The sequence below is a fragment of the Alexandromys fortis genome, unplaced genomic scaffold, assembly GCF_014885135.2.
Source record: "Alexandromys fortis isolate MF-2015 unplaced genomic scaffold, M_Fortis_MF-2015_v1.1 scaffold_16, whole genome shotgun sequence".
In the NCBI taxonomy this organism is placed as follows: domain Eukaryota; kingdom Metazoa; phylum Chordata; class Mammalia; order Rodentia; family Cricetidae; genus Alexandromys; species Alexandromys fortis.
The window spans coordinates 3,895,472-3,919,193 of NW_026067893.1; the positions used below are offsets into that span (position 1 = coordinate 3,895,472).

The 23,722-nt window shown below is 50.5% G+C and overlaps 1 protein-coding gene across 4 annotated transcripts in view; it reads left to right on the forward strand.

Annotated features, from left to right (window-relative positions):
• Window positions 1-88: 88 nt before the first annotated feature.
• Window positions 89-23,722, forward strand: part of Afap1l2 (actin filament associated protein 1 like 2) — a 102,440-nt gene continuing 78,806 nt past the window's right edge. Inside the window, exons 1-2 of one of the 4 annotated variants that reach the window (XM_050147604.1) lie at window positions 89-923; window positions 6,836-6,889. In XM_050147604.1, coding sequence (XP_050003561.1) covers window positions 908-923; window positions 6,836-6,889 — 70 coding nt within the window. In that variant the 5' untranslated portion in view covers window positions 89-907. The remainder of the gene's footprint in view (window positions 924-6,835; window positions 6,890-23,722) is intronic. The other 3 variants (XM_050147582.1, XM_050147592.1, XM_050147597.1) reach the window with 3 other exon arrangements.

Consider the following 23,722-nt stretch of genomic DNA (forward strand, 5'->3'; position numbering starts at 1 on the left):
ATCCTGCACACAGCACGTTTTCAAAAGTGAAAACCCACAAGTTTAAAGGAAAGCGTGGGGCTTTGGGAGAATTGAGGAGCGAGAAGGACTGGAGAAGGATGTAAATGGTTCCTAGGTGGAGGTGATGCAGAGGCAGACGCGTGTACCTTAGACAGGTGCCATCTTTTCAGAAGTCCAGGCTTGTCGCGGAAGCTCCAGACTCTCTAGTCCTTTCCAGGAAAGCCTTGTCTACAGACGCCCCCAAAACCTGGGAGTGGGCTGCAGGTAGAAGTTTCCTGTGCCGTCAAGCGTGCGCGATCCACAGGTGCACTGGGCCAGGAGGACCGAGAGCGAGCGCCAGGTGAAGGCTCGCAGCGGTGCTCAAGGGACTCACCCTGGAGGGCCCAGGACGTGAGCACACGGGCTCGAGGGGTCAAGCAGGAGGCGCTCTAGGTCCTTCTCCACCTCCTCGCTGTCCCTCAGTCTCCTCCTCTCGGCATTGAGTTCGCAGTCGCTGCACTTGAGAAGTCAGATCTTGGTGAAGACAGGCGGGCGCTTGCTGCTCCCGTAGCCTCCCCCAGGCTTTGAGGACACCCTAGTCTTTCGTCTTCGCGCCGCCGCCCTCAGGCCGATTTGGAGGAAGTGATCCGCAGCCGGGGCGGGGAGCACAGGGCCGGGTGCGCGAGGAGGCGAGCGCCCACTGTCCGGACCGGCTGCGGAGATCCCAGGTGCGGTCGAGGGCGACGCGCCTGGGTGGAGACCGGATCGTAGGGCTGGGGGCGCGGCGGCCACTCCGGGAGGTCGGGCGGCGAGCGTGACCTCACTGGGAGGGGCCAACACGCAGCTGGGGCTCGGAACCCAGCGCTGAGGGCGCTGTGGGCGCTGTGCGGAGCGGTTCGCAGCGCCGAGAGCGCAAGCCGTGACCGGGATGGAGCGCTACAAAGGTGAGGACTGGGGCGCACCTACTTTCTCCGGGAAAGAGGGAGGGGGCTTGTCGCTCGGACTTAGGTGTTTAACCCAAAGAACAGCAACCCAAGAGGAAACGACCAAGGCGCCATGGGCCAGGAGGTGGGCTCCAAGGCATAGAACGCGGCCCGCGCCTTTTGATCTTTCTGGGCGCCTGGGGTCTCTGCGTGGAAGTCAAGGTGAGGCTTTTCACCTGTTGGAGAACCGAAGGTGTGTCTGGAGTCATCCTGTCACCCCACCCCCCAGTTTGCCTTGGGAAAAGATGTCTACAGTCGAGGGGGCCCGAGTAAGGTCTCAACAGTGAGGGCTGCTGAGGGCAGAAGGGCGAGTTGTAAGGTCCTTTTTATGGGTGCTACCCTGCAGAGGGGCTGCTTGCAGATTCCTAGTAAAGACTTGTCGGGTGGTAAAGAAAGCTCCTCATGTCGTGGGGTGGCGTGCTGTTCTGTTCTTGGCTAGGTCCGACTCTCCAACACTTGGTAACCGTGCCTGTCCGAACCCCTTGCGGACCCTGCACCCCCAAGCTGCATAGGGTATGGGTTGAGAGCCCACTGGGCTGCCCAGCAGGTGGAGCGCCTGTAGGCGTCCTGGCAGCTGAGCGAGCTTGGATTTGACTCTGGCCAGGGATCTTGGCCAAACCCTGGTGGGCGGGCCGGCCCGGATATGCCCGAAGGGTTTTGGAGCCCCGGGGCTGGAGTCCAGAAGCCTCGGATAGTAGGTCCTTTGAAAAGCGGGTTCAAGGTGCTGCCCCCGAAGCGGATATTTCGGTGCGCCCCCACATGCCTTCCTCTGGGAAAAGCCTCTTGCACTGACACTTTTTTCAGGGGTTGTTGACGGTAAACCTGCGGCTTCTAAATTTGTTTCCCCTGGGAGGGTAGTAACGCGACCGCTCAGATTCCCAAGGAATCTCGCCCTCTGTGGTTTCTTATTTATGGAACTCACATAAGGGGACCTGCGCGGACAGACCAGTTCCCTAAGCAAGTAACGTCTTTTGGCTTTCCTTTTGCGTTTTCTCACCAGGATCATTAGTGGGGAATGAGATAACCGCCAAGACTCACCAGTAAATGGGTCTAGGCACTAAGATCGGTGGGGCGGGGGAAGGCGCCAGGAGAAATCACTTAGCAAACAGGTTTCTTTTCGTGTCTTTTCACTAGAGCCCCTCTCCCAACTAGCCGGGTGGTCTCATCTAAGTTCTGATTGACTCTGGTCAGTTTTGTTCGTGAAAGGCAGAAATTGCCCTTATGAGGTCTCAAACACTGGAGGCCACAGCCCCTCTCCTGGTGAAATGTCAGGGTTCTGCTCCCGCCTCCACCCTGGGCCTCCGCCCTTAAGGAGGGAACCTCTTGGGGGGGGGGGGGGAGAGTGCGGGAAGTGGGTTGGTGGCTGAGGCCGTGGGTGCTGACTGGAAATACAGACTTTCAAGGCCCCTTCAGCTCCCCGGATTGCGAAGCTGAAGGAGATGTTGACTCCAAATGGAGGATCCAAGATGCAAGCTACTTCTTAGCCCGAGCAGCAAACTGATTTAAGTTAACAAGCGACAGGTGGGCAGATGTTGGCCCAGGGTTCATCCGCAGGTTTTTGTGTAAATAGTTTCTGAATTGGCTCTTGGAAGGTTAAAATCTGCTTTATTTGTCTTTCCTGGGAACTGAAAATCTCATCCCCCACCAGGTTTAGTTAGGGGCTTTCAGCTGACTCAAGGGAACTTGGTGTCAGTGTTTATGTTTTGGATGCAGATGTGTGCACTAGAGATCGCTAATTCGGTAGATTTGAGGATCACCTGGATTGCCAGGGAGACCACTCCCCCCCCCCACCCTCTTCAGTTCGCCTCCGGGGAGAAATGAGCTCAAATCTCACTGATGTCATGCCGCTGCTATCTGCTCATTTTTCTGGGAAGAACGTGGGGATCTTCTCCCCGGTGAGTTGCAGCGTCTGTTCTCAGGAGAGGCCATGAGTACTGCTTTGGGAACTCAGTGAATGCAAACTCTCCTCTGCAAAAACGAGTGCTAAGCTTCATAGCTGGTAAACCCGGAACCTGGCTGGGACCAGGTTACTCTTGCTGCTCAGACACTGGAGAATGTACATGTTTTTGTAAGGTTTGTGATGTAGCCCAGTCTTAAGAGACCTGCCTGGCATGGGCAGGGCCCTGGGTTTGAGCTCCGGCACACACACACACACACACACACACACACACCACACACACGCGCGCGCGCGCCATATTCTAAAGGTAAGACTGAATAGTTACAGAATAAATAGGTATAGTGGTTTAAATGATAAAGTTAAATAGAAAAACAAGATGTATCTGGGCTCTTGGAACTTAGATAAAACTGAAGAATTCTGACGGTATCTGACATTTTTTAAATTTAAAAGATTTTATATTTCAAAATTCCCAATTTCAAGCTCTCTTTCCCACATAGGTAGAATTGCTCACCATTGTCTTCAGAGTCCAAAAGTGTTTTCTCTGATTCAAAAGCTTAGGAAGCGGTCATGGCAGGAGGAATGTTCTCTCTGTCCACAGCCTCACCGTTGTCCACTGTGCCTCCTCTCTAAAGTAGCTTGTAGTTCTAGGCCCTGGGTTAACTTTCGGTTGTCTTGAGGGAGCTTAGGGATGGCTGAAACATCGTCCTGTGCTTAGTACTAAAAAACAAAACAAAACAAACAAACAAAAACACCTTATAGGTGTTTTTTCCAGTTCTTTCCAACCCCTTCTGCTAGATACCCCTGGCTTTCTCAAGCAAAGGCCAGGGGTGTGGAAGGGTGTGAGGGTCTCTTACCATAGGGACAAGGCTGTTCTGAAAAGGCCAGGGGTGTGAAAGGGAGTGAGGGTCCCTTCCCATAGGGACATAGGTGTGTGTGTGTGTCTTCTGTTCAGAGAATTGCTGTAAAGTGTCGGTAAAGTAGCTGTGCCTCTCATGTAACCTCTTTGGCGCTGTATAAGCAGTGAGACCCCGACAAGTGTCCAAGATTCAGTGCCAAGTCCTACAGGGTGCCTTGAAACGGCCCCCATCCCTGAGTGTTTATATATTCATGACGTTCCTAAGAGCATCCTGTATCACTGTGCATGAGCCCATTGGCTGACCTCACCCCATGCAGTCAAGGATCCTGGTTCCTATTGCTCTCCCAGCTGGCGAGTGGGTCCAGGGCCAAATGTGACTGACCTACTATCTGTGGATTACACTTGGAACCTCATGCCGAAGCTTCCTGAAGTTGCATCACACTTGGATGTGAACTGGCCAGGCTGAGATGTAGACTTCATTTTAGAAGGGAGTAATACCATCTATAATGGTTGTGGGGGTGACTTTTTCTTCTCCTCAGCCTTTGGTTTTTTCAGTCTGCTCACTGCTTCCTTAGGTGATGTTGTGGCCCAGAGGTAGAAGGGAACTGTGGAGCAGGGAACAACGTGTCTTGAGAGCTGTGGTCAGGGACGGTCTGGAAAGAAAATACTAGATAAGGGAAATCAAGCGGATGATAACTTACAGTTCCCCTCCAGAAATGATCTTTTCTCCATGCCCAAGAGCTCAGCTTTTCCTTGCTGATGTGTGACCTAGAAGCAGTGGTTCTCAACCTCAGCTGGGTTAGGGTTTATGTGTGGGGCATGGGAAGGTAAAGGGGGAAAAGCCCCACCAGACGTTCAGATTTAAATGTCTAGAGTGTGGGATGGGCACTGCCGTTTTCAAAGATCTCCAGGTGATCCTAATGTAATCCAAAGTTGAAAATCATATTTCCTTAAAAAAAGAAACATCAAAACAGAAAACTGGGAGGAGTAGGTCGGAGAGATGGTCGCCGTGCAAGCGTGAGGACCCGATTCATAACCCTGGCACCTGTGTGAACAACCAGATATGGTGGTGTGTGCTGGCTAGCCATGTAGCTGCATCGGCAAGCTCCAAGTCCCCAGGGGACTAATTTCTAAAAAATTAAGGTGGAGAGCAAGTGAGGAAGATTACTTGATAGCCTTTGGCCTACACACATACACACACACACACACACACACGGGTGGGTGGGAGGAGACATATGTTTGCTCCTCAGAAGAACTACTTTTAGGGGTACTAAGATCTGATGATGCTCAAATCCTTAAAGACTTGTGTATGAGGCACAACATCCTCTCAACTGCTTCTCTTCATCTGTAGGTTACAAAGTGGGTAGCTTCTCTATCGTAGTGTTTAGGAGATCATGGCAAAGAAACCACTATGCACTTAACTACAGTTGCAACTGTTGTAGATTGAAATACACAGTACACGCCATCAACAACATAGCATATCCCTACCCCACCCCAGTGCTGTGGGTCTCGGGTTGGCTGATTCCAAGGCCGCAGAACTTGGGCTGCCTAGAAGTCAACACACACCCTCAACCTGGAAAATGGAAGTGAGCATGGGGAGAGATAGGGTGGACGCTCCCCTGTTATTCCAGTGTGCATTCTGATGCCTGCAGAAATAGGACGCGATTCGCCTTCAGCTAGTGTAGGCTGTGGACAGAGGTGTGTGAGCATGTCCAAGTCTCCATGCTCTGCAGGCCTCTGCTCGAGTTTGCTTATTGTACTTGACCCCGGGCACACCTGACTTTGAAGCTCTTAGTGTGGGAGCCTGGCAGTGAAATGGTCTAACCCAGAAAGCAGTTGAGGTCATGTTGGTGCCCAGGAGCCAGGAGCCAGGAATTCGGCTTTGGGCCCTTCCCCTCTCCTGATGGTGTAGAAGCCCTGGGAACTGGGCTGCTTCCAGCGCAATTAAAGAGCCAGGATGGGCCAGGAAGCTTCAAAGATGAGAAAGCTGTGTGGGTTTTCCTCCAAACCCCTTTAATGACAGGAAATGCTCCTCCAGAGGCATCTGTCCCCAAGCTAGGGAAAAGGGCACTGTGGCTGCCACCAGAAGAGAAAGCATGGTGACAGAGTGGAGAACACAGCAGCCTGGAACCCATGACCTACATGCTGTGTGCTTCCTTGGGCCTGTCGCTGATCTTTCCAGGCCTCCGTTTCCCCATCTAGAAACCTTATGTGTCCCTTATGTGACTGTCCAGGCTCACTGCTGTGGTCACGGAGGACTCTTCAGGGGGAGAATGTGTTTGGGAAGGGAGTGAAGTGAGGGAGGAAGGGGGGATGTGGCTGCCAGCAAAGGTCAGTTTAGGATTGCGATTCTTATAAATAAAACTGATTTCCTGTCGGGAGACGGGGAGTCGCGGGCTTAGTGGGAAAGAGAATGCTGTCAAGTATGGAAGGAATTCATTTCTGAAGAACTCACATGTCACTGTGTCTCCAAAGAGAGTTCAGGCCAGTACTAGGGTTTGAGAGAGAGCATGAGTCAGTCCCGTGTGTGAGGCAGGGCTCCTGAGTCCGTAGAGGGTAAGCGGCAGTTCAGAGGGTCAGTGGCGGGCTGTGACGGGCTGAGTTTGTAAAAGAAGAATTCCTGCTGAAGAATGTATCTAGAAAACACTTCTGGAAATGCTTGTCAGCATCTTTATGCCAGGAAGAGGTCAGCTGCTGAGTTAAACTCCACTCTGTCTTTAGGACTCAGCCTCATGGCTGTCTTCTACAAAGCCATCATGGCTTCCATGACACTTGGTAGGCACACAACGTTGTCCTGAATTGATGTCACTTGGTCTTATAATTATATGCAGATCTATTTTTCCCTGCTAGGCTAACCTCAGTCGGGATAGGGACTTTGTCTCTGCCTTCTGAGAGTCCAAGCCCAGCCCTTGGCCCCTCCCCAGGCACACAGTAAGGACAAATGGATACTTGAGTGTCCTCTTAGAGCACAGATTGTCTCGAGCCTTGCTTCTTGAGAGCAGACCTGGTTCAGGAAAAGAAATGAAGCTAAATCTTTGAGTCAGATTCTGGAAGCGGGGAAGGAAGTGCCCCTGCTGTCCTTGGCTGCAGCGACTTGAGCCCTTTCTCTGTCTGTTCCAGCACAGGGGTGTTGCTGTCTGATGGTGCAGAGAAGGATCCTGCAGGTCTCTGCTTGTGAGTATGAGCCTGTCTGTGCCCTCTGCAGCAGCCCAGCCGGCCTCCAGGCTCCCGGGGATGCAGACCTGGCTCAGCCCATGCTGTGGATGGAGGGCTAGGGGACACCACGGAGCCAGCCTCTGGCCCAGGCGCACAGGGGCTGGAGCTTCTAATCTGCCTTTTGCCACTAACATCCCGTGCGACCTTGGGCAAGTCAAGCAATCTTCCTGGGTCTTGTTTTGGAATGAGTAAGCTACTGACCACTAACCCACTCCCAGGTGGAATAACCCAAGAACCACTGGTAAATGCTTTGCCAAAGATGGTGCCGTGTTTAATCAGGGGAACAGACAGTGGTATCTGACTCCTCTGTGGTGTGGTTCTGCCCTGGAGATGTGTGCGGGTCCTCAGAGGCACAGTCTGCATCCCTTCTAGGCCAGCAGGAATGATTGACAGGACTCGCTGTCTCCTCCGCTTGTGCCCTGGGCCTGCCTGATTTTCTCTGCTAACTCAGTGAGTTTAAGCAGGGGAGACCTACAGATTCCAACAGGAGCTTGGAGCGCCTTGCTAATGTTCTGTCAGTAGACTCTCATTTTCTCTCTACTCAGTCTCCAAATAAACTAAGCTCAAACTCGGCCAAGTGGAGGGTATGGAGAATAACGCATAATGCGCAGACATGTGGGTGGAGTCAGCGTTGCTCTGGACTGTAGGGTGAGGCAGGGCACCTGATGTCAGGGGTCTCTCTGGGAGAGAGGTGAGGGCAAGGTGACAGAAGCCTTAGGGCTCAGGTTTTCCTCCGCCCTAAGGCTTCCTAGGGACTGCAGGCCAGCTATGGGCCTGCTGGAGGGCCGTGCGCTTGCGTGGAATGTCAGCACTAGCAAACGGCAAAGTAGCTTCTGCTCAGCATTAAATCAGAGAAACAGAGCCAGCTGCTAGCTGGAGAGCGGTCTCAGCTGTGCCCCAGAAGGAACCCCCACGACAGGGGGGCAGTCTACCCTTGGAGCTGGCTTTCTTAGGTCCAAGTGACCAGCCATTCTGGTTTGCCTAGGACTTGTTGGTCTTGCCCCCTGGAACCCCACCTCTCAGGAAACTCCTTAGCTCTGGGAAAACTGAGGTGGGGGCTTGCCCTATTCCCGAACCTCGGCTGTTGAGTCTCTCTGCATCTCCACAGCAAAGGTGCACCAGAGCATGTGTTCCGTCTCTCCAATAAGAAGGTGAAAGGCTGAAACTAAAGTGGTTCTAATGGCCTCTACCAGTTCACAGGATGCCAAGTGAGAGGAGGCAGGCTCGAGAATCAGTGCTGTAGGCACCAGGGCTGCTCTAGGGGATGGGGGGCCCACAGGACATAATACAATAGGTGTCATGAATGCTAGAAATGCCCGACTTCCTGCTGGGCAGTGATGGTGCACTCCTTTAATCCCAGCTCCCAGGGGGGTAGAGGCAGGTGGATCTCTGAGTTCAAGGCCAGCCCACCTACAAGAGCTAGTTCCAGGATAAAGTCCAAAGCTACACAGAAACCCTTCTTAAAAAACAAAACAAAAAAAGACAAATGTGCAACCTCGTTATGGTGGTTGGACAACCATGTTCATTGTCCAGTTAACAGGGCAGGTTTGTTTTACTCTGTGTCTAAATGACACCTTGGTAAACTGCCTGCTAAAAGCACGTTGCAGGTCCTTGGGTACCTTCGCCGGTCCCACTGTCCATATTGACAGTGTATTTCTCTGGGATGTTTTCTCTCTTTGCCCCAAACCCAGTTGCTGCTTTTGTAAACAAAATCACACCTATGCCGCCTTGCAGACCCTGGTGCTGCTGAGTGAGATGGAGGATGCGTGGAATACCTTGAGTCATTATAGGAAGTCAGTGGAAACTGAGTCTTGGTGCTGGAGGTGGAGGCGCTGGAGGTGATGCAGGAGGTGGCACAGGAGGTGGTGCTGGAGGTAGAGCAGAAGTCTGGTTGAAGCACAAAGATCAGCTTCAACTGCATCCTTAGCAGTGGAGACTTGTAGAAAGTGGATGATGACGGAAGCATTCCTTTCATTGGAAAACCAGGTTCCCTGAACGCCGGAGAGCAGGTGAGTCCAGGAAGACCCTGGGTAAGGGAGCCCTGGACATCACCCTGGATGCTGTGCTCCTAGCCACGTGTGGCTCTGCCGTGGTGACTGTGGTGATATTTCCTTCTGGAAGTCTTTTCACTGTGGCTATTGCGCTAGGTGGGAGCAGCCAGACTGCACCTTCGTCCATTCTTTGTTGACTGTCTGGCATGAGCAGTTCTACCAGCAAGTGCTATGCCGGGGTTTGTTTGGAGGGGGAGGAAGCCATGGGAGAGCAACCCCAACTTAGTTCCAGGTGATGTGAAGGATGTCTCCAGGCAGGGCTGGGCCTTGTGCCACAGGGGCTAAATGGTCAGTCTTCGCCATACTTCCCTCATGGTTTCCTTTTCTCAATCAAGCATGTTGAACTGGTCTGCTCTTTAGGTGAATTTCATTGGTTCTAGTCGTAGCTGGCTGGAGCCAGTCTTTGCATCTTTATTAAGGATAATGTGTTGGATATCCATGGAACATCTCTCCTCGAGGATCATGTGGACAAGATCATGTTCACATGTGAATTACACTAAAGAACTCTTTTTAAACACTGACGTGTTCAAACCACTAGTCACCCCAAAGACAACACAATTACAGGCAGTCACTGCTAGAGTCCCTCTGTCTTGAGTTTGTTGGCAGAGTTGGGGGTTCAGTGACAGAATGACATTTTTGGACCTATTCCTGGTGAGACATCCCTTGAAACAGGGTCAGGTCTGGCTGTGGCTGCTTCCCCTGAGAAAGACCAAGTTTGGGGAAGCCCTAGTATGCGCTTCTGGTTTGAGTACAAAACCTGGAGGGTTTGCTTATATAAAGGGGGTCTGGGAGCTCAAAGGTAAGGGGGCTCCACGTTTTGCTTCACCTGTCTGCAGGTTAGGGCCACCCTCTCAGGGTTAGCTCTTCACACCAACATCCTTCGGGTTTGGGGACCTGTCAGCCATCCTGCTAGACTAGCAAGTTGGACTCTTGCCATTTCCTCCCATCTCCCACCCTCTTTTTGCCTCCCCCCACCCCCGGTTCTTATACAACAGGATTTATTCATGTTAACTGTATTCAAGTTCCAGATGGGGGCAGAAGAAGAGATTATGTTGAATGAGCTTATTGTTTGAAGGTCTCACTGGCTTCTTTGATTTAATACCCATAGCCCTAGAACACATTGAGCTGATTTACTGAATTTCCAATGTGGCCGAGTGGAGGGGACCCTGCTAAGGCGCTTAGTGTCCCTGATTGCAGGGCCAGGAACTGTTGGGTGGCAAGTTTGCCCGGGGCACCTCAACTTTATCTTTATAGTCTTGGTTCTCCTGTGGCAAATATTTCGTCATCATCCCAGACTGTATACCCCGGAGATGGTCTTACCCTGCGGCTCTTTGCATTGTGAAGACTGTGGCATTCCCAGCTGGCACGTTTTTTGAAAAAAACTAGAGACAATGTAGTGTATAATGCCTTCTACAGATAGAGACAGTGTGGTTTACGGTACCTTCTGCTTGGCTGTCGTGATGGTCAGTGTTTATTGTCCACATGACACAACTTGGAATCACCCGGGAAGCGGGAGCTTCAGTTGAGGAGTTTTTAGAGCCTATTGGCCTGTGGCCATGTCTGTATCTTTGTTGATGATTGATGTGCCAAGGCCTAGCCAATGGTTGGTGGCACTGTCGCTTGGCTGGTGAGCCTGGGCTGTGTAAGAAATGTAGCTGAGGATGCCTAGGTGAGGGAGATAGTAGAGAGTGTTCCTCCGTGGTCCCTGCCCTAGCATCCCTCAGTGATGAACTATGACCTGGAAGTGTAAGATGAAATAAACACTTTCCTTTCCAAGTTGTTTTTGGTCAGAGTGTCTTATCATTGCAACAAAAAGTAATTAATGCAGAGTGGGGGGAATTAAGGGGTGACGTGGAAAGCATCTGGCAGAAGCAGCAATATCAGACAGCCTCCTGCCTTCTGCTTGGATGCCTGATGCAGGGCCTCCGGTCCATGAGGTACAGCGAGGTGGTCATTAGCAACTTCACTCTTTGTCCTACCATGCTGGGCTCTTTGTAACTGCTGACCTCAGACTCTGTAGGCGCTGACCTACTGGCCAGATGTGCCTGCATGCTGGACTGCCTGGCAAGCTTCCTTGACACCTTGACCTAGGCGTGTTCTAGAGATAAGGGTCTCTACCACGGTTGTTATTGGATTTGTACCTGAAGCTCATGGTGTGTCAGGCTGTCAGGTGTAGCTGTAGCATAGATCTGTGACAGTTCCAGATGTTTGGAGCTCTTGGTGGCCTTCTGAGGGAGCCACCATAGGCACTTCAGCTGGGTAATCAAGTGTCCCTCTGGAGTCATTGGAGATCTGTCTGTGATTCGCATTGCCACCACCCTACCTGTCTTGAGACCTGGTGCTGGGAATACAGGAAGCACACATCCTAAACCCATGTGCACAAGTGTGACTGGGTGCACCAAGGGTTCTTATGGAGGAATATGAACCAATACCATCCATGGGGTGTGCCAAGGGTTCTTACAAGGGTATATGAACCCACACCGTCCATGGGGTGTGCCAAGGGGCAATATGAACCCATGCCATCCGTGGGGCTGAGGGGTGTGCCAAGGGTTCTTACAGGGCAATATGAACCCACGCTGTCTGTGGAGTGCGCCAAGGGTTCTTATGGGGGATTTGAACCCGCACCATCCATGGGGTGTGCCAAGGGTTCTTACGGGGGGAATGTGAACCCATGTCATCCATCCATTGGGTACACCAAGGGTCCTTACAGGGGTCCTTGGCAGCCAGCCCCCTTCCCTCTCTCGTCCTCTCATCCTACAGTTTCATATTCTTCCATCTTTATTGTCTCTCATGTCCACTCTCTCTTCTTTCTTCAAAACATTTTATTATTTGAGAGAGAGAGAGAGACAGAGACATACAGAGAGACAGAAAGACAGAGAGAGACACATGGGAGGATGGGGTACACACATGCCATGATGCATATATGGAGGTCAGAGGACAACTTTGTAGATTTGGGTCTCTCCGCCACTTCTGTGCGTGTTCTGGGAATACTTGCCTGGTGGGCATCTTGGTCGCTCTCCTTCATGTCAGCTCTGTTCAGAGGAGCGTGAGTTCAGAAAGGGCATTTCCCCCTGAGCATTCCCTCTTGGGAAATGGAGGACCAGGGAGAAGAATGCTCACCTCTCCATTCGTGGGGAATATTCTACTTACTAACCTGAAACCCCATCCATCTTCCTGCAGACTAGCGCATCGTGACTAGACATGTCCTCTCCCTGTCCCTCTCTGTCTTTAGGAGTAGTGTGACCTGCAGGCCATAGGGGAGGGGAGGATTGCAGGCTCAGCCTGTGCTCAGCCCTTCCCACCACCATCCCAGAGGAGGGAATGGGCACACGGTGGGGGGCGGAGAGCATGAGAACGCTACATTGTTTGGATAAAAGTTCCAAACATGAAGACTCAACACAGACTAAAATAATTTTTCCCATTGACCTCCTGACTTCCCAGCGGGCAAGTGCCCATTTCTATCACACGATGCCGGTTTGGTGTGTGCAACCATAAACACTTCCGACCGGGATCAGACCTTCGAGAGTTATGGGATCTGGGTGTCGCCTAGTTGTGCCTAGCTACTTCTCTCAAGAGAGGGGCGGAGTCTGTTCTCAGGGTGAGACTCTCAGCTGCTGTCTTGGCAGCCCCATTTTCTTGAGCATCTGTCTAATACTCTCAAAGCACAGCATGTTGACCAGAAGAAGATGATCTTCCTGGGGAGGGGAGGCTGAAGCGACTTGAAGGGGAGAACAAGGGAGCTGGCTCTGAGGGGTTGGAAGGACTTCAATTCTCCCACAGTCCCTTGCGTGTCTTCATGTCTGGCTGCCGGATGTCCACATAGGCATTTCTTCCTTGGTTGGGAAAAAAAAAAGCAAAGGCAGTCAATAGTTTAGAGCAAACATTCTCTACAAATGACTTTTTGAAAAAAAAAAAAAAGACTATTATAGAGTGTGAAAATATTTAGGGCTGAGGAGGGAACAGCTTGCTGGCCAGCGTCCTGGTGGGGTCTTGGGTAAGATCCCAGTGTGTCACTGTGACTTTACTCCGCACGTTTCCAGCACAGGTCCACTCTAGGCAGTGGGGAATTTCGTGGCTGAGAAGTGAAGCACGGGATTGCTCAGTTTCTCTCGGGGCTGCCTAGACTCTTCAGTGAATGTCTCTCAACTGTGATGCATAGGGACCCTTGTCTTTCCACCGGTTTCTCAGACATAAGGACACATTGTTACCATAATTAACACAAACCCAGATTTCTTCAGGCCCCTGACCAGGCTTTCTTCCTTGGATGCAGGGAGTTGCCTGCAGTAAGTTTCCAATGGGAAGCAAGGAGGTGCCTTGGCCCCTGAACTGTGCTAAAGATATACCGGGCCTCTTTGATCTGTGGCCCACTTCCTGAATGCCCAGCTTCTGCAGTGACCCTGAATTTCTTCTGTGCTGTGGACATACTAGACTCCTTGTATGTATCCGTGGTGGACTTCTGCACGTGCTTGAGCATTGGGCTAGCCTGCGCTCCCCTCAGGACTGCCTGGCAAGTCTACTTGACAGCGTTTACTCAGTCTGGATGCCTTGACCATCACTCTTCCCAGAAGCACACACAGCTTCTGGCCCCTCAGTGCACCTTGCAGAGTTCTCAGTGGCCACAGTCATTGTGCTGCTACTGTAATGTACAATCTACATATAATTCATTAAGGGTTAAAGGCATAATTCTCTGTGCCCATAGCACCTAAGTCTGTGTGTGCTGTATTTTGAGTGCTCACAAAATAGAATTTGGATGACTGAGAAACTTTTGTTGCCCTAGGTTTCCTTCAGGTTGAGTTTTTCTAAGTTAAATTCTGCATTTGCCTGTGGATACCTTGAGATGGTTAGGCAATTGGCAGAAGTGGGAGGCATAGTTATAAAATCTAAAATCTTCAAGGGATATCCATTTTGGAGTTGCAAGAAGTTCCTACAAGTAAACTGATAATAATCAGAATTCTCACGAAGAGACAAAGTATATTAATAGGAATTTACAGGTAACGAGGCCACCAGAAATCTAAGAAAGTATCTAAAAAGATGACCCAGTTCCTGTAGTCGTCGTTGACAACACAGCTGGCTGCCCAGGAGACTAGCAAGCGTGCACAATGCCATTCAGAGGAAACGTCACCCCTGAGCCTTAGGGCCTGATCATGGAGTAGGCAGAGCTCTCTGGCGTGTCTTACTACACTGATTATAACTTACACTTACTAGATGACCTGGAAATGACCAAAGATAAGCTCCTGGGGGCAGAACTGAGAGCGACGTGTGCTCCCTATTTGCTGTGGTCAGGAGTGGGAAAGAGCGTCCCTGTCACTGGAGTGATCTCTGAGACGGAGTGCCGACCAAGGGCACAGACGTCTACAGTAGCGTTTCTAGCCATCCAATATTCATGAAGTGATCCACGGTTAGCAGAGCACACATTAAAGTACCTGTTCATGAGGGTGGGAAGGGGGAAATTATATATCATATTCTACCTGTGAGACCAGAAGCTGATATATAATTCTGTCTCAAGGCAGACTTAGGCCGAGGAGGGCAACCTAAGCCACTCCGGTAGTGTGTTGGGAGATAAGAGAAGGGCTCCTCTGCCCTGGGCGTGCCCCATGGATCGCTGGCCTGCTCAAAACCCCTTTTCCAGGAGGCTGTGATAAGAGACAATTCTTACACTAGACCCCAAAGTTCATATATAGCTGACGGAGCTGTGGTGGGGTGGGGGGGGGAGTAACCGTCCCACTTCATCACAGAGGAGAGGGGTGAGGGTGGGAGAGTCGCCTTCCACGTCATCACAGCTGGAGAACAGTCCTGACTGTTGACAGAGGTTTCTGTCCCACCTGGTCCCACAGCCGTTCAGTCCTAAAGAAACAGAGAGGCCTACATTAATTATAGACTAGTTGGCCTATTAGCTCAGGCTTTTTTATTAACTAACTCTTATATCTTATATTAACCCATAATTCTTGTCTCTGTTAGCCACGTGGCTTGGTACCTTTCTCATCTTGCTTCCTCTACATCTGGGTGACGATTGTAGGCCAAGCCTTTCCTCTTCCCAGAATTCTCCTATTCTGGTTGCCCTGTGTATACTTCCTGCCTGGCTACTGGCCAAGCAGCGTTTTATTAAACCAATACAAGTGACGAATCTTTGCAGGGTACAAGACCATTGTCCCTCAGCACCTGGCCACTTTTCTCTTAAACCTGGCATGGTCAGGCTGGCCTTTGATAGCTGCCCACCAGCCACAATGAGTGCCTTGGTTCTTAGTCGTCTTTGGGTCTGTGTTACTAAGTACAGGTCATGACTAAGAGCCAGCATCCAAATGTTTGTCAGATTGAATAGAAAGCTGTAAATCTGGGTATTTCCAGTACCTGACTGACTGGACATACGGTCACTAGGCTGTAATCCAGGGGCACATTCTGCTCCCTCCCACCTGGAGTATGTGAGAGTCCCACACAATCAATATATTTTTAAACACGCCTATTCTCTGTCTGACTCGGACAAAGTTGACCACTGATCTTTTATGTTCCATAATCTCTATTCCCACTCAAATTCAAAATTTTCTTGTTCTTATTTTTAAGCCTGTCTTGTGATTCAATGGTATGGATGGTGAAGAACCCCTTGGACCAGGATGTGTGACGCCCCATTACTGCACCCAACGCTGTCTTCTCTCTGGGAGCAGGAGGCTGGGATTGCTTGGGAGAAGTGAAGCATGGGCAAGAAAACAGCTCACCCTCCCTGGTGTGGGCGGGTGAAGCAAAACTGACTTTGTTTCGCGTCCAGGACTAAAGCCCAGTGTTTCCAGGGAAGGGGAGCCACCCTGAGGTCGGCTTTGGGGGTCTGTTTCCCTCTGTGGGCTCCCCGGGCTAAGGATGGGTTATGTATAGCTCGCTCTTCTAGCTGCCCTGCTCTGACCTGGCACGGCTGGCAGTGCTCACTCTTTGCTCTACACCCTGGATGCCAGACTCATGACTCCATTTTCTGAGTCTCCAAGCGACGCAACAGTAAAGATCTTTAGTCTATTTTTCCTGAAGACCTTCAATCTTGCTGTTCCAAGTTCCCATCTACATCCCTCAAGGCCGTGTCAGCCCTCTCTGGTTCAAAGGATTTGTGATGTCATCACGACATCACCAATGGCCTTACAGTATTTGCAAGTGTTCGTACAATGGACACTTTGAGGCCTTGCTTTGTAAAGCGTTGCTTGGGTCCTGAGGTAGCCAGGCATGGTGTTGGTGGAGGCTGGGCGCTGATTTATATTCTCAGGCAGGAAAGCGGATTGTAACGCAGCCAGTGGCTCTACAGGAGAGGCTCAGACGGTGGTAGAGGGAAAGCTCGACCATGTGAGAGTAGTTTGTGGGTGGCGTGGTGTCCAGCGTCAGCCAGGGTGGCCATGGACAATGTCTGAGGGGAAGACACTTGAACTGAAACTTCAGTGGGGAGGAAGAGGATAGAGGCCGAGGCTGTGGAGTAAGCCCAGAAGCCCTGAAGCCATCTTGTATTAGAACAGTGTGTGCTTAGAGACAGGAGCTGATTGCTGAGGGAAGGTAGAGAGCTTGGGCATGCTCGTGAATTTGTATCTCATCCTGAGAACACCTGGCTTTGGTCCTCCTTTGGAATCCACCCCCACCCCACCAGGACAGCCAAGTATCCTGAAGGAATACCTCCTTTCCTAAGAGGTCAGGTGACGTTGGCCACATTTTACCAAGGGAGTCAGTGTCCATGAGAGCCCGGAAGAAGCACCATGCCTCCCAGATCATGGGCTTTAGGGCTGGGACGGTGTCCTAGGATCCTCAAAAATGCTCCACATTCTTCCACAAAGCCGGCCAGTTGCTTCGCCTCTGAGCCCCGCAGCATCTTCTGGTTGTTTCTCCTTAGGTTCGGCATCCCTGTGGCTCAGTGTTTTGAGGTTTGTGTTCTACTATGGAGAAATAAAATGATCTTCAAACCCACGAGGTCTGTGGCTGCCCCGAAGGCCTGGATCCTGTAAGTGCTGAACACTTGCAGAATTGGACAGTAGTTACACGTTTGAGCCTCTGTTTCTTCCTTAGGAAGGGGCTAACGCCATATTCCTCGTGGGAGCTGTAAGGACTGAATGAGATTTTGTAGATAGAGAGCCTGGTCATGTATTTAGGTCATGGTTAGAGCCCCGAGTGTTCACGGTGAGTGGGTGGAAGGAAAACCAGACAGAGGAGTGAATATGCTCTGGATTGTTCCTTTGTTGTTGGTTTGGTGCCTAAGGTCCCTACTCTCTGAAATGCCACCCTTGAGCTATGGCTTGGGAGGGGATGCAAGTTCATCATGGAGAGTTGGTTTTGAACCTATCAGTATGAAGATCTTGCTGCTCCTTTACAGCCACAGCCGCAGTTTCCCCATCTATAAGAATCACTTTTCAACACCTATGCATGAAAGTGTTTCAAAAAAGAGGAAACACTGAACACAAATATAAAGCCGACTGTCGTGGTTTTGTAGGGCAGGGTATAACGCTGGGCTAAGAGAAGTCCACAGTGCCATGGTAGCTAAGGCCAGTTGGCTCCCAGAACATCCTCGGTGCTGGAATAGCTATGGGGGTGGGGTTGGCGAACTCTCCTAGTCATGGAGACCCAGGGGAGGGCAGACTTTCTTTTGAGACTGGCTGATGATGGATGGCATGATTGGAAGGAAAGGTGCAGGGAGGGGAGAGGAGAGCCAGGTTGGTAAAGAGCCTCTCATCCCTGGATGTAGCGGGCCCTCCGTGCCAGCATGCCTGTCTGAAGCCTGAGTACCTTCACTTGGCAAAACACAGACAAGGGAGAAGTCCTTCACAGTCAGAAGACCAGCACCCATGTAGTGAGCACATAGAATTTCAGAAGGATCTTTCCTCGGGGTCACTCTGTCATAGGTGGGCCGTGTTTCACCATTCCCCAGCTTCTGCTTCCTTCTGAGCATGGGTTGCCACTGGGCCTGGAGAGGTTGTGCCTGCTGGCTGCAGCTGCGGGGGCAGGCTCAGTGCTAGCTGCTCCTCCTAGAGCCAGCTTACTGAGAACACATTCACGGATCTGCTTCCCACTGTGCAGTGTTGCTGCCTCAAGGAGATCCCCCAAACATTAGCCTGGACTCCATTTTTCTGCTCTGCAGTGCTCAACCTTCTGATAGCCAGCAGAGATCAAGATCTTGAGAAATGATTTATAAGTATTAGCATGTTTTATTTCAGAGTACATTCCATCACACTCCTTCCTGAACATCCCAGGGAGCCATGTCAGAAGTCCTGTGACGGCCTTTTCTCTGTGGGGTAGCCAGGACCAGAGGCTTTAGTGTTACCACGCTTGGTACCAGAGGAGGTGTCCAAGCCACATGCACACACCTGACAGTGACCATGCTCACTGACTCCTCATTACCACCCTGTCCTGGCTGTTTTCTGCCCGTTATCCTGATTAATTCCTGAAGACTCCTGGAAGGTGGTGGGAAGATCTTGAACTACCCAATAACACTCTCCCAGCCCACATTTTAAGAGATTCCTGAACCTTCTGGGGTTGGCTAGGCAGGGCTCCCTTGGAAAAGTGTATTGGAATCTTTCATTGGCATTCTTGGCATTGCTTCGCTCAGGGCGAAGTCTCCTGGAATGCCGGGCTTGCTGTCTGAACTCAGCTGAGCTAAAAATGTTAATAAAAGGTTTCCCCAAGCTTTTCTATCAGACTCTTTCATCTTATTCCAGACCAGCAACATCAGAAGTAGGGGTGGGGATGGGGAAGGCAGGGGTCCAGCAGTAAACATTACTGTCTTTTCTGTGAGAACCAAAAGAACAGAGTCCAGAGACAGCATGAACAAAAAGCTCACAGTCAACTCAGTAGGCTAGTCTTAGCTCTAGAGCAATCTGCGCAGCCTGGGCTAACCTCATCAACCTTGGCATGATCCTTCTCCTCGGATAACTTAAGACTGGCCTGTAGCCAGGGTTAGATTTGCCATTGTTGGGGTGTCAGGTCATGGCCACGATGCAGCCAGGGTTAGATTTGCCATTGTTGGGGTTTACAATGGCCACAGTAAAGTTGTCTTGCTGTATCCTTTAGGATGAGGGAAGAGAGCCTGGCATGATGAGGTAACACTTCTTGGAGGCTCTGTGCTGTGCCTGTCACCTGCTGGTCTCACCAGGCTTGTTCTGGCTCTCATGACAGGGAGCATGTTCTCAGTCCCCTGCCACACCACACTTTCCTCCCAGAAGCCTTTCTAAGTAAGGTCTGGCCCTGATGCTCTACTCCACAAGGGACCTCTCTTAGCACTTCACTACACAGTGGCAGGAGAGTTTCTTCTCAGCCTCCCTGTCTGATCCCCATGGTTAGTTTTAAAGTGTGCATCAACAGAGTGCCTGACACACAGGTAGGCAGGCATTCACTTTGTTCTAAATGACTTCTACAAGCTTCTGCCAAGTTCTCCATGTGTCTCTTTCAGCCAGACTTGGAGCTTTTGTGAGTCCCTTCTGGGCACAGAGGCCCAGCCTTGTTGTGGGCACATGACAGGAGGAACAAGGCAGGGCATAGTCCTTGACCGTGGTGGCGTGGCTCCCAGGTGTCAGGACACTGGGTTGTTACCTGGGGGCCTCTCTTTGGGACTGGAGGGAGGTGTGGAACTAGAGCTGGTGTGTCCCTGTGACACCCTGTTCAATACACGATTAGTGAATGAGCACGGACTCTTGCTTCACTGAGTAAGGTGAGCGTTTTTCCCATTTCTTAGGATCTGGGAGAAATGATGTTCCCACTTGTAGACTAAACCTCACCAAAGGCAATGTGCGGCCACACGCCATTCGAGCCCAGCAGCTGTCTCTCCTTTGTGGGCAAATGTCCTGGGTGATGAATGTCCCTCATCCACACTCACAGCTGGCTGAAATGGAGGAACAATGGCCCTTCTCAGAGAGCCCTCAGCAGACATTCCCAATGAAGTTGGTTCATCACTTGGAGCAGGGTTGAGATCACAGACACAGGGCCATTGATTGAGCAAGGAAGGCTCAAGCTGCCGCAGTGTGGCCAAGGCAAGGCTGGGGTTGGCGGCTGATGCAGAGGATCCTAAATGATGAGAGCAAATGGCTCCATCTCTCAAATGAGGTCTCCCAGAGCCTGACCCACAGAGTGAAGGATCACCCTCTGCAGTCACCTGACCTTGGGTCTTGGAGGGTTTGTTCTTCCAGTGCAGCCTCCGCTGTGGTTGAGTGGACAGCTGCATTGGAAGTGAGAGAAGGAACTCAGGCCAGCACCCGGCCTCAAAGCTCTCGCCCCCAGCCTGCTTGCTTTATTCCTCATACCACCAGGTGGGAGGGGAAGGGGACGGTGAGAAGACCAGAGCAGGGATTCCGGGATTCGGGGTGGAGCCAGGAGGTCTCTAGCCTTGCTACTGTCCACAGAGCCAAAAGGCACCTCAGCCTTTGCAACCCCCAGGTGAGGAGTCACGGCCCTCATTCCATCAGGTTCTGCTTCCTTTAGCCACTAGGAAGGAGGCCTCTCTCCCGTGAGTCAGAGCAAAGCGGAATGGTCCGGTTTCTAAGCTGTGTGGGCCCCACTGGGAACATTTCATTCCTCCTTCTCCTTTTCTTTCTCTTAGTTTTCTTTCTCTTCAGTTGGAGTTGCTTTAAATGACTCAAAATACCATAAACGGTATTTCAGAAAGCCAAACCATCCTATAAAGAATTCAGTGTGGTAATTTCACGTCTGTGTTTTTATGTAAACACACCTTAGCGCTGCTTTTCAAGCAAGCCTCAGGCTTGTCACGGTTTAGGAGCTCACTGGCTCGAGCACAAAATCCTCTGCATCCTACCCAAAGTGATGAGGTGTCAAGGATGCCCCTAGCCCTCTAGATATTTTCCTGTCCCCTGTCCCAGTCTTTGAATGTCATCCACCTAAGAACAGCCACCTGTGTACAGGTCTCCAGTGTCCTCTAAGATGGAGTCACCTCAACCGCCCGTATTGAAGCTGAGGCTATATCCCGGCATGCATCCCCCCGGGAGCTGCTGCAGTCCTTGCTTGGTTTCACTGCTTGATTTGTTTTATTAGGATTTATTTTTATTGGTGCCTGTTTTGAATTTGTACAGATTTCAACAAATTGTTCTCATAGGAGATTGGGGATGTGCTGTCTTTTGAAGGGTTGAGGGGTGTCTCACTCTGTTGTTCAAGCTAGTCTTGATCACTTAGGCAATCCTCTTGCCTCAGCCTCCTGAGTAGCTTGGATTACAAGGGTGTTTTGTCCCATCTGGTTTGCATCCCTGCTTCGTCTCGTTAGCTAAGCCATCTCCCTCATGGCTTCCTCGGCAGAGGGTCAGACATGCCCTCAACACGCCCAGAACATCTGTGCAGTTAAACTTGGGTTTCTGCCATTCTGAATGATATTGAACACCTTTTCCTATGTTTGAGTGTGTGTGTGTGTGTGTGTGTGCTCACGCGTGCATGTGTTTTCTCTTTCCCTATGCATTTCCATTTTTTTGTCAGTCTTTTATTTTATGCTGAATTGTTGGTCATTCAGAACTAATTTTGTAGACACTAAAGAAATCAACCCTTTGGATTTCCCCCCACACTCTTGAGTTTATTCTTTAAATATATTTTGGAAAGTCAATTTTTCCTAATTTTTTTGTAATTAAATAATCTCCTTTTGTGTCTTTGAGATTTAAAGACCCTTGAAAGTCTTCCTCTAAAGTTACACATTTAAAATGGTTCATGAATAGAAGCACACGGGCAGGCACATATGCATTTGGCTTTTAGTATAAGGTTTTCGAGGTTCAGTCCAACTTGAACAATGCATCCATTTTTATAGCAAACAGAATTCCACCTGAAACACACACATGGGGATAGCACAACTTGTCCATCTGTAGCATTCATTTCTCTGAGCAAACCGTATTCCACCCGAGGCACACGATGGAGATAACAGCTTGTCTGTCTATAGGTTGAAACATTGTTTATGATTTTGGCTCTTGTGAATAATGCTGTTACAACAGCTCATGCCAGGTTTTTGTTTGGTTTTGCTGCTGTTTTTTCTCTCAGGATTATCTATGTATTTTTTTCCACTATCTACCTACCTAACCAAATTGCCTGGTCCTATGCTTACCCTGTCTACCTGTCTCTTACCTACGGAATTGCCCGGTCCTACACTCGCTCTGTTTTACCATTTGAGTAACTGTCGGATTGGTTCCCAAAGTCTCTAGATCATATTTCCCTCCCACCACCTCTTGCTTGTCCACACTTTAGTGTTGATATTTGTTCTGCGTGCTTGCACATCTGAAATTCTTCGTGACGCACGGCAGAGGCGCCGTTAAACACTTCTCCACGTGGACGCCACCCTTGGCCTGAGAGTGCTTTTCAACAATCCTCCTTTTAGCACCTGTACCGTAAAATCAGTCATTGGGTAGGTAGGTTATGTGTGGCACAGTCTCAACTTCTCCGTGGTCTGTCCGTTCGTACAGCTGTTGTACTGTTGCGATTAGTATGGTTTTATGACAAGTTCCCTCATTCTTGCTTTACACCCCCCCCCCCCAGCTCACTATGAGATTCTTAGACTTCTATTTGTTAACGCAGAGTTACGGATTGTAAAAAAGAGCTTTTCCGCCACCCAGAAGCTTGTGATTCACGGTGGACAGATCTTTCCCCGGATGCTAGCATGTGCGTTGTGTTGTCCTATCTGACCCTTATGAGCCTGGAGGTAGATCTTGAAGGGCTGCCCTTCAGAAAGCACCGTGTCAGGTGGCCTGGACACCTGGTGTCACTGAAAACCCTAATGGGGAAGGAAGTGGGTTGACTTTGGCTACATTCTCTTTTAGAATGTGAGTCAAGACCCCTGTAAAGGGTGTGATTTTGTCTTAATGGGATAGTGAAAGTATTTGCTACCTAAAACATACAAAACCCCATCAGATCTCAATCAGTGAAACAGTCACCCCCCCCCCCCCCACTCCAGACAGAGTCAGCCTGTGAGCGCCAATGTTCTCCACTCTCTGGGGAGAGGAAGGCAAGGTTCACACCACAAAGAGATCTACTTCTCTTTCACATTCTCCACCATCGTCGAATACTTGGAGCTGAGGGTTATGGGATTAGGAGGGATCACGTGACTGCCCTGCAAGTGTTTGCTTCTAGGAATAGGGGATAGGCCCATGTAGAAGAGGAAACCGCTAAAGGATTTTGCCTGGAAATAGCAATACAAACACAATCCAACTTGCCCCAGTACTCAGAACTTCTAAAGGAGAACCGTATCTTTTGGTTTGCCTGTTTCTTCAGCCCCCTCTTTTTCATCCTTGGTATTTGTTGGTGTAATGGGACAGACTTTCCCAGCCGGGTGGTGAGTGAGTCCATTGTTTATGGGTGAATGGTTGAGATAGGAATTCTGGGTCAGTGTGGGGTGGTTTTCGCCGACTCTATCTCAGGTAGTACAGTGCAGAGGACCGTTTGCAGGTAGTCATCCCTCAGGTGAGTGCCCTAAGCCACAGCCAAGTGCCCCTCTTGGTCGATGGGGCTGTAGCTCAGTGGCTCTCGCCTGGTAAGTGGTGACCAGGGACCAACCTTCTCTTGAAGGTTTCCGAGTTGGTGTTAGTTTCCGGCACTGTCATAGGTGTGTGAGTTTCCGGCCATTTGGAAGTGGTACGTTTTCAAGGACAGGGGAGCATTGCTTATTAAGAGTTGAGCAGAAAGGTGGGGTGTGACCTACAGCTGAGTGAGGAGGCCAGGTTATTACACACAGATAAGCAAGGAGGCAGGGTTATTACACACAGCTGAATAAGGAAGCAGGTTTAGCTAATCTTGGTAGGAGCAGTGTGTTAGGGTT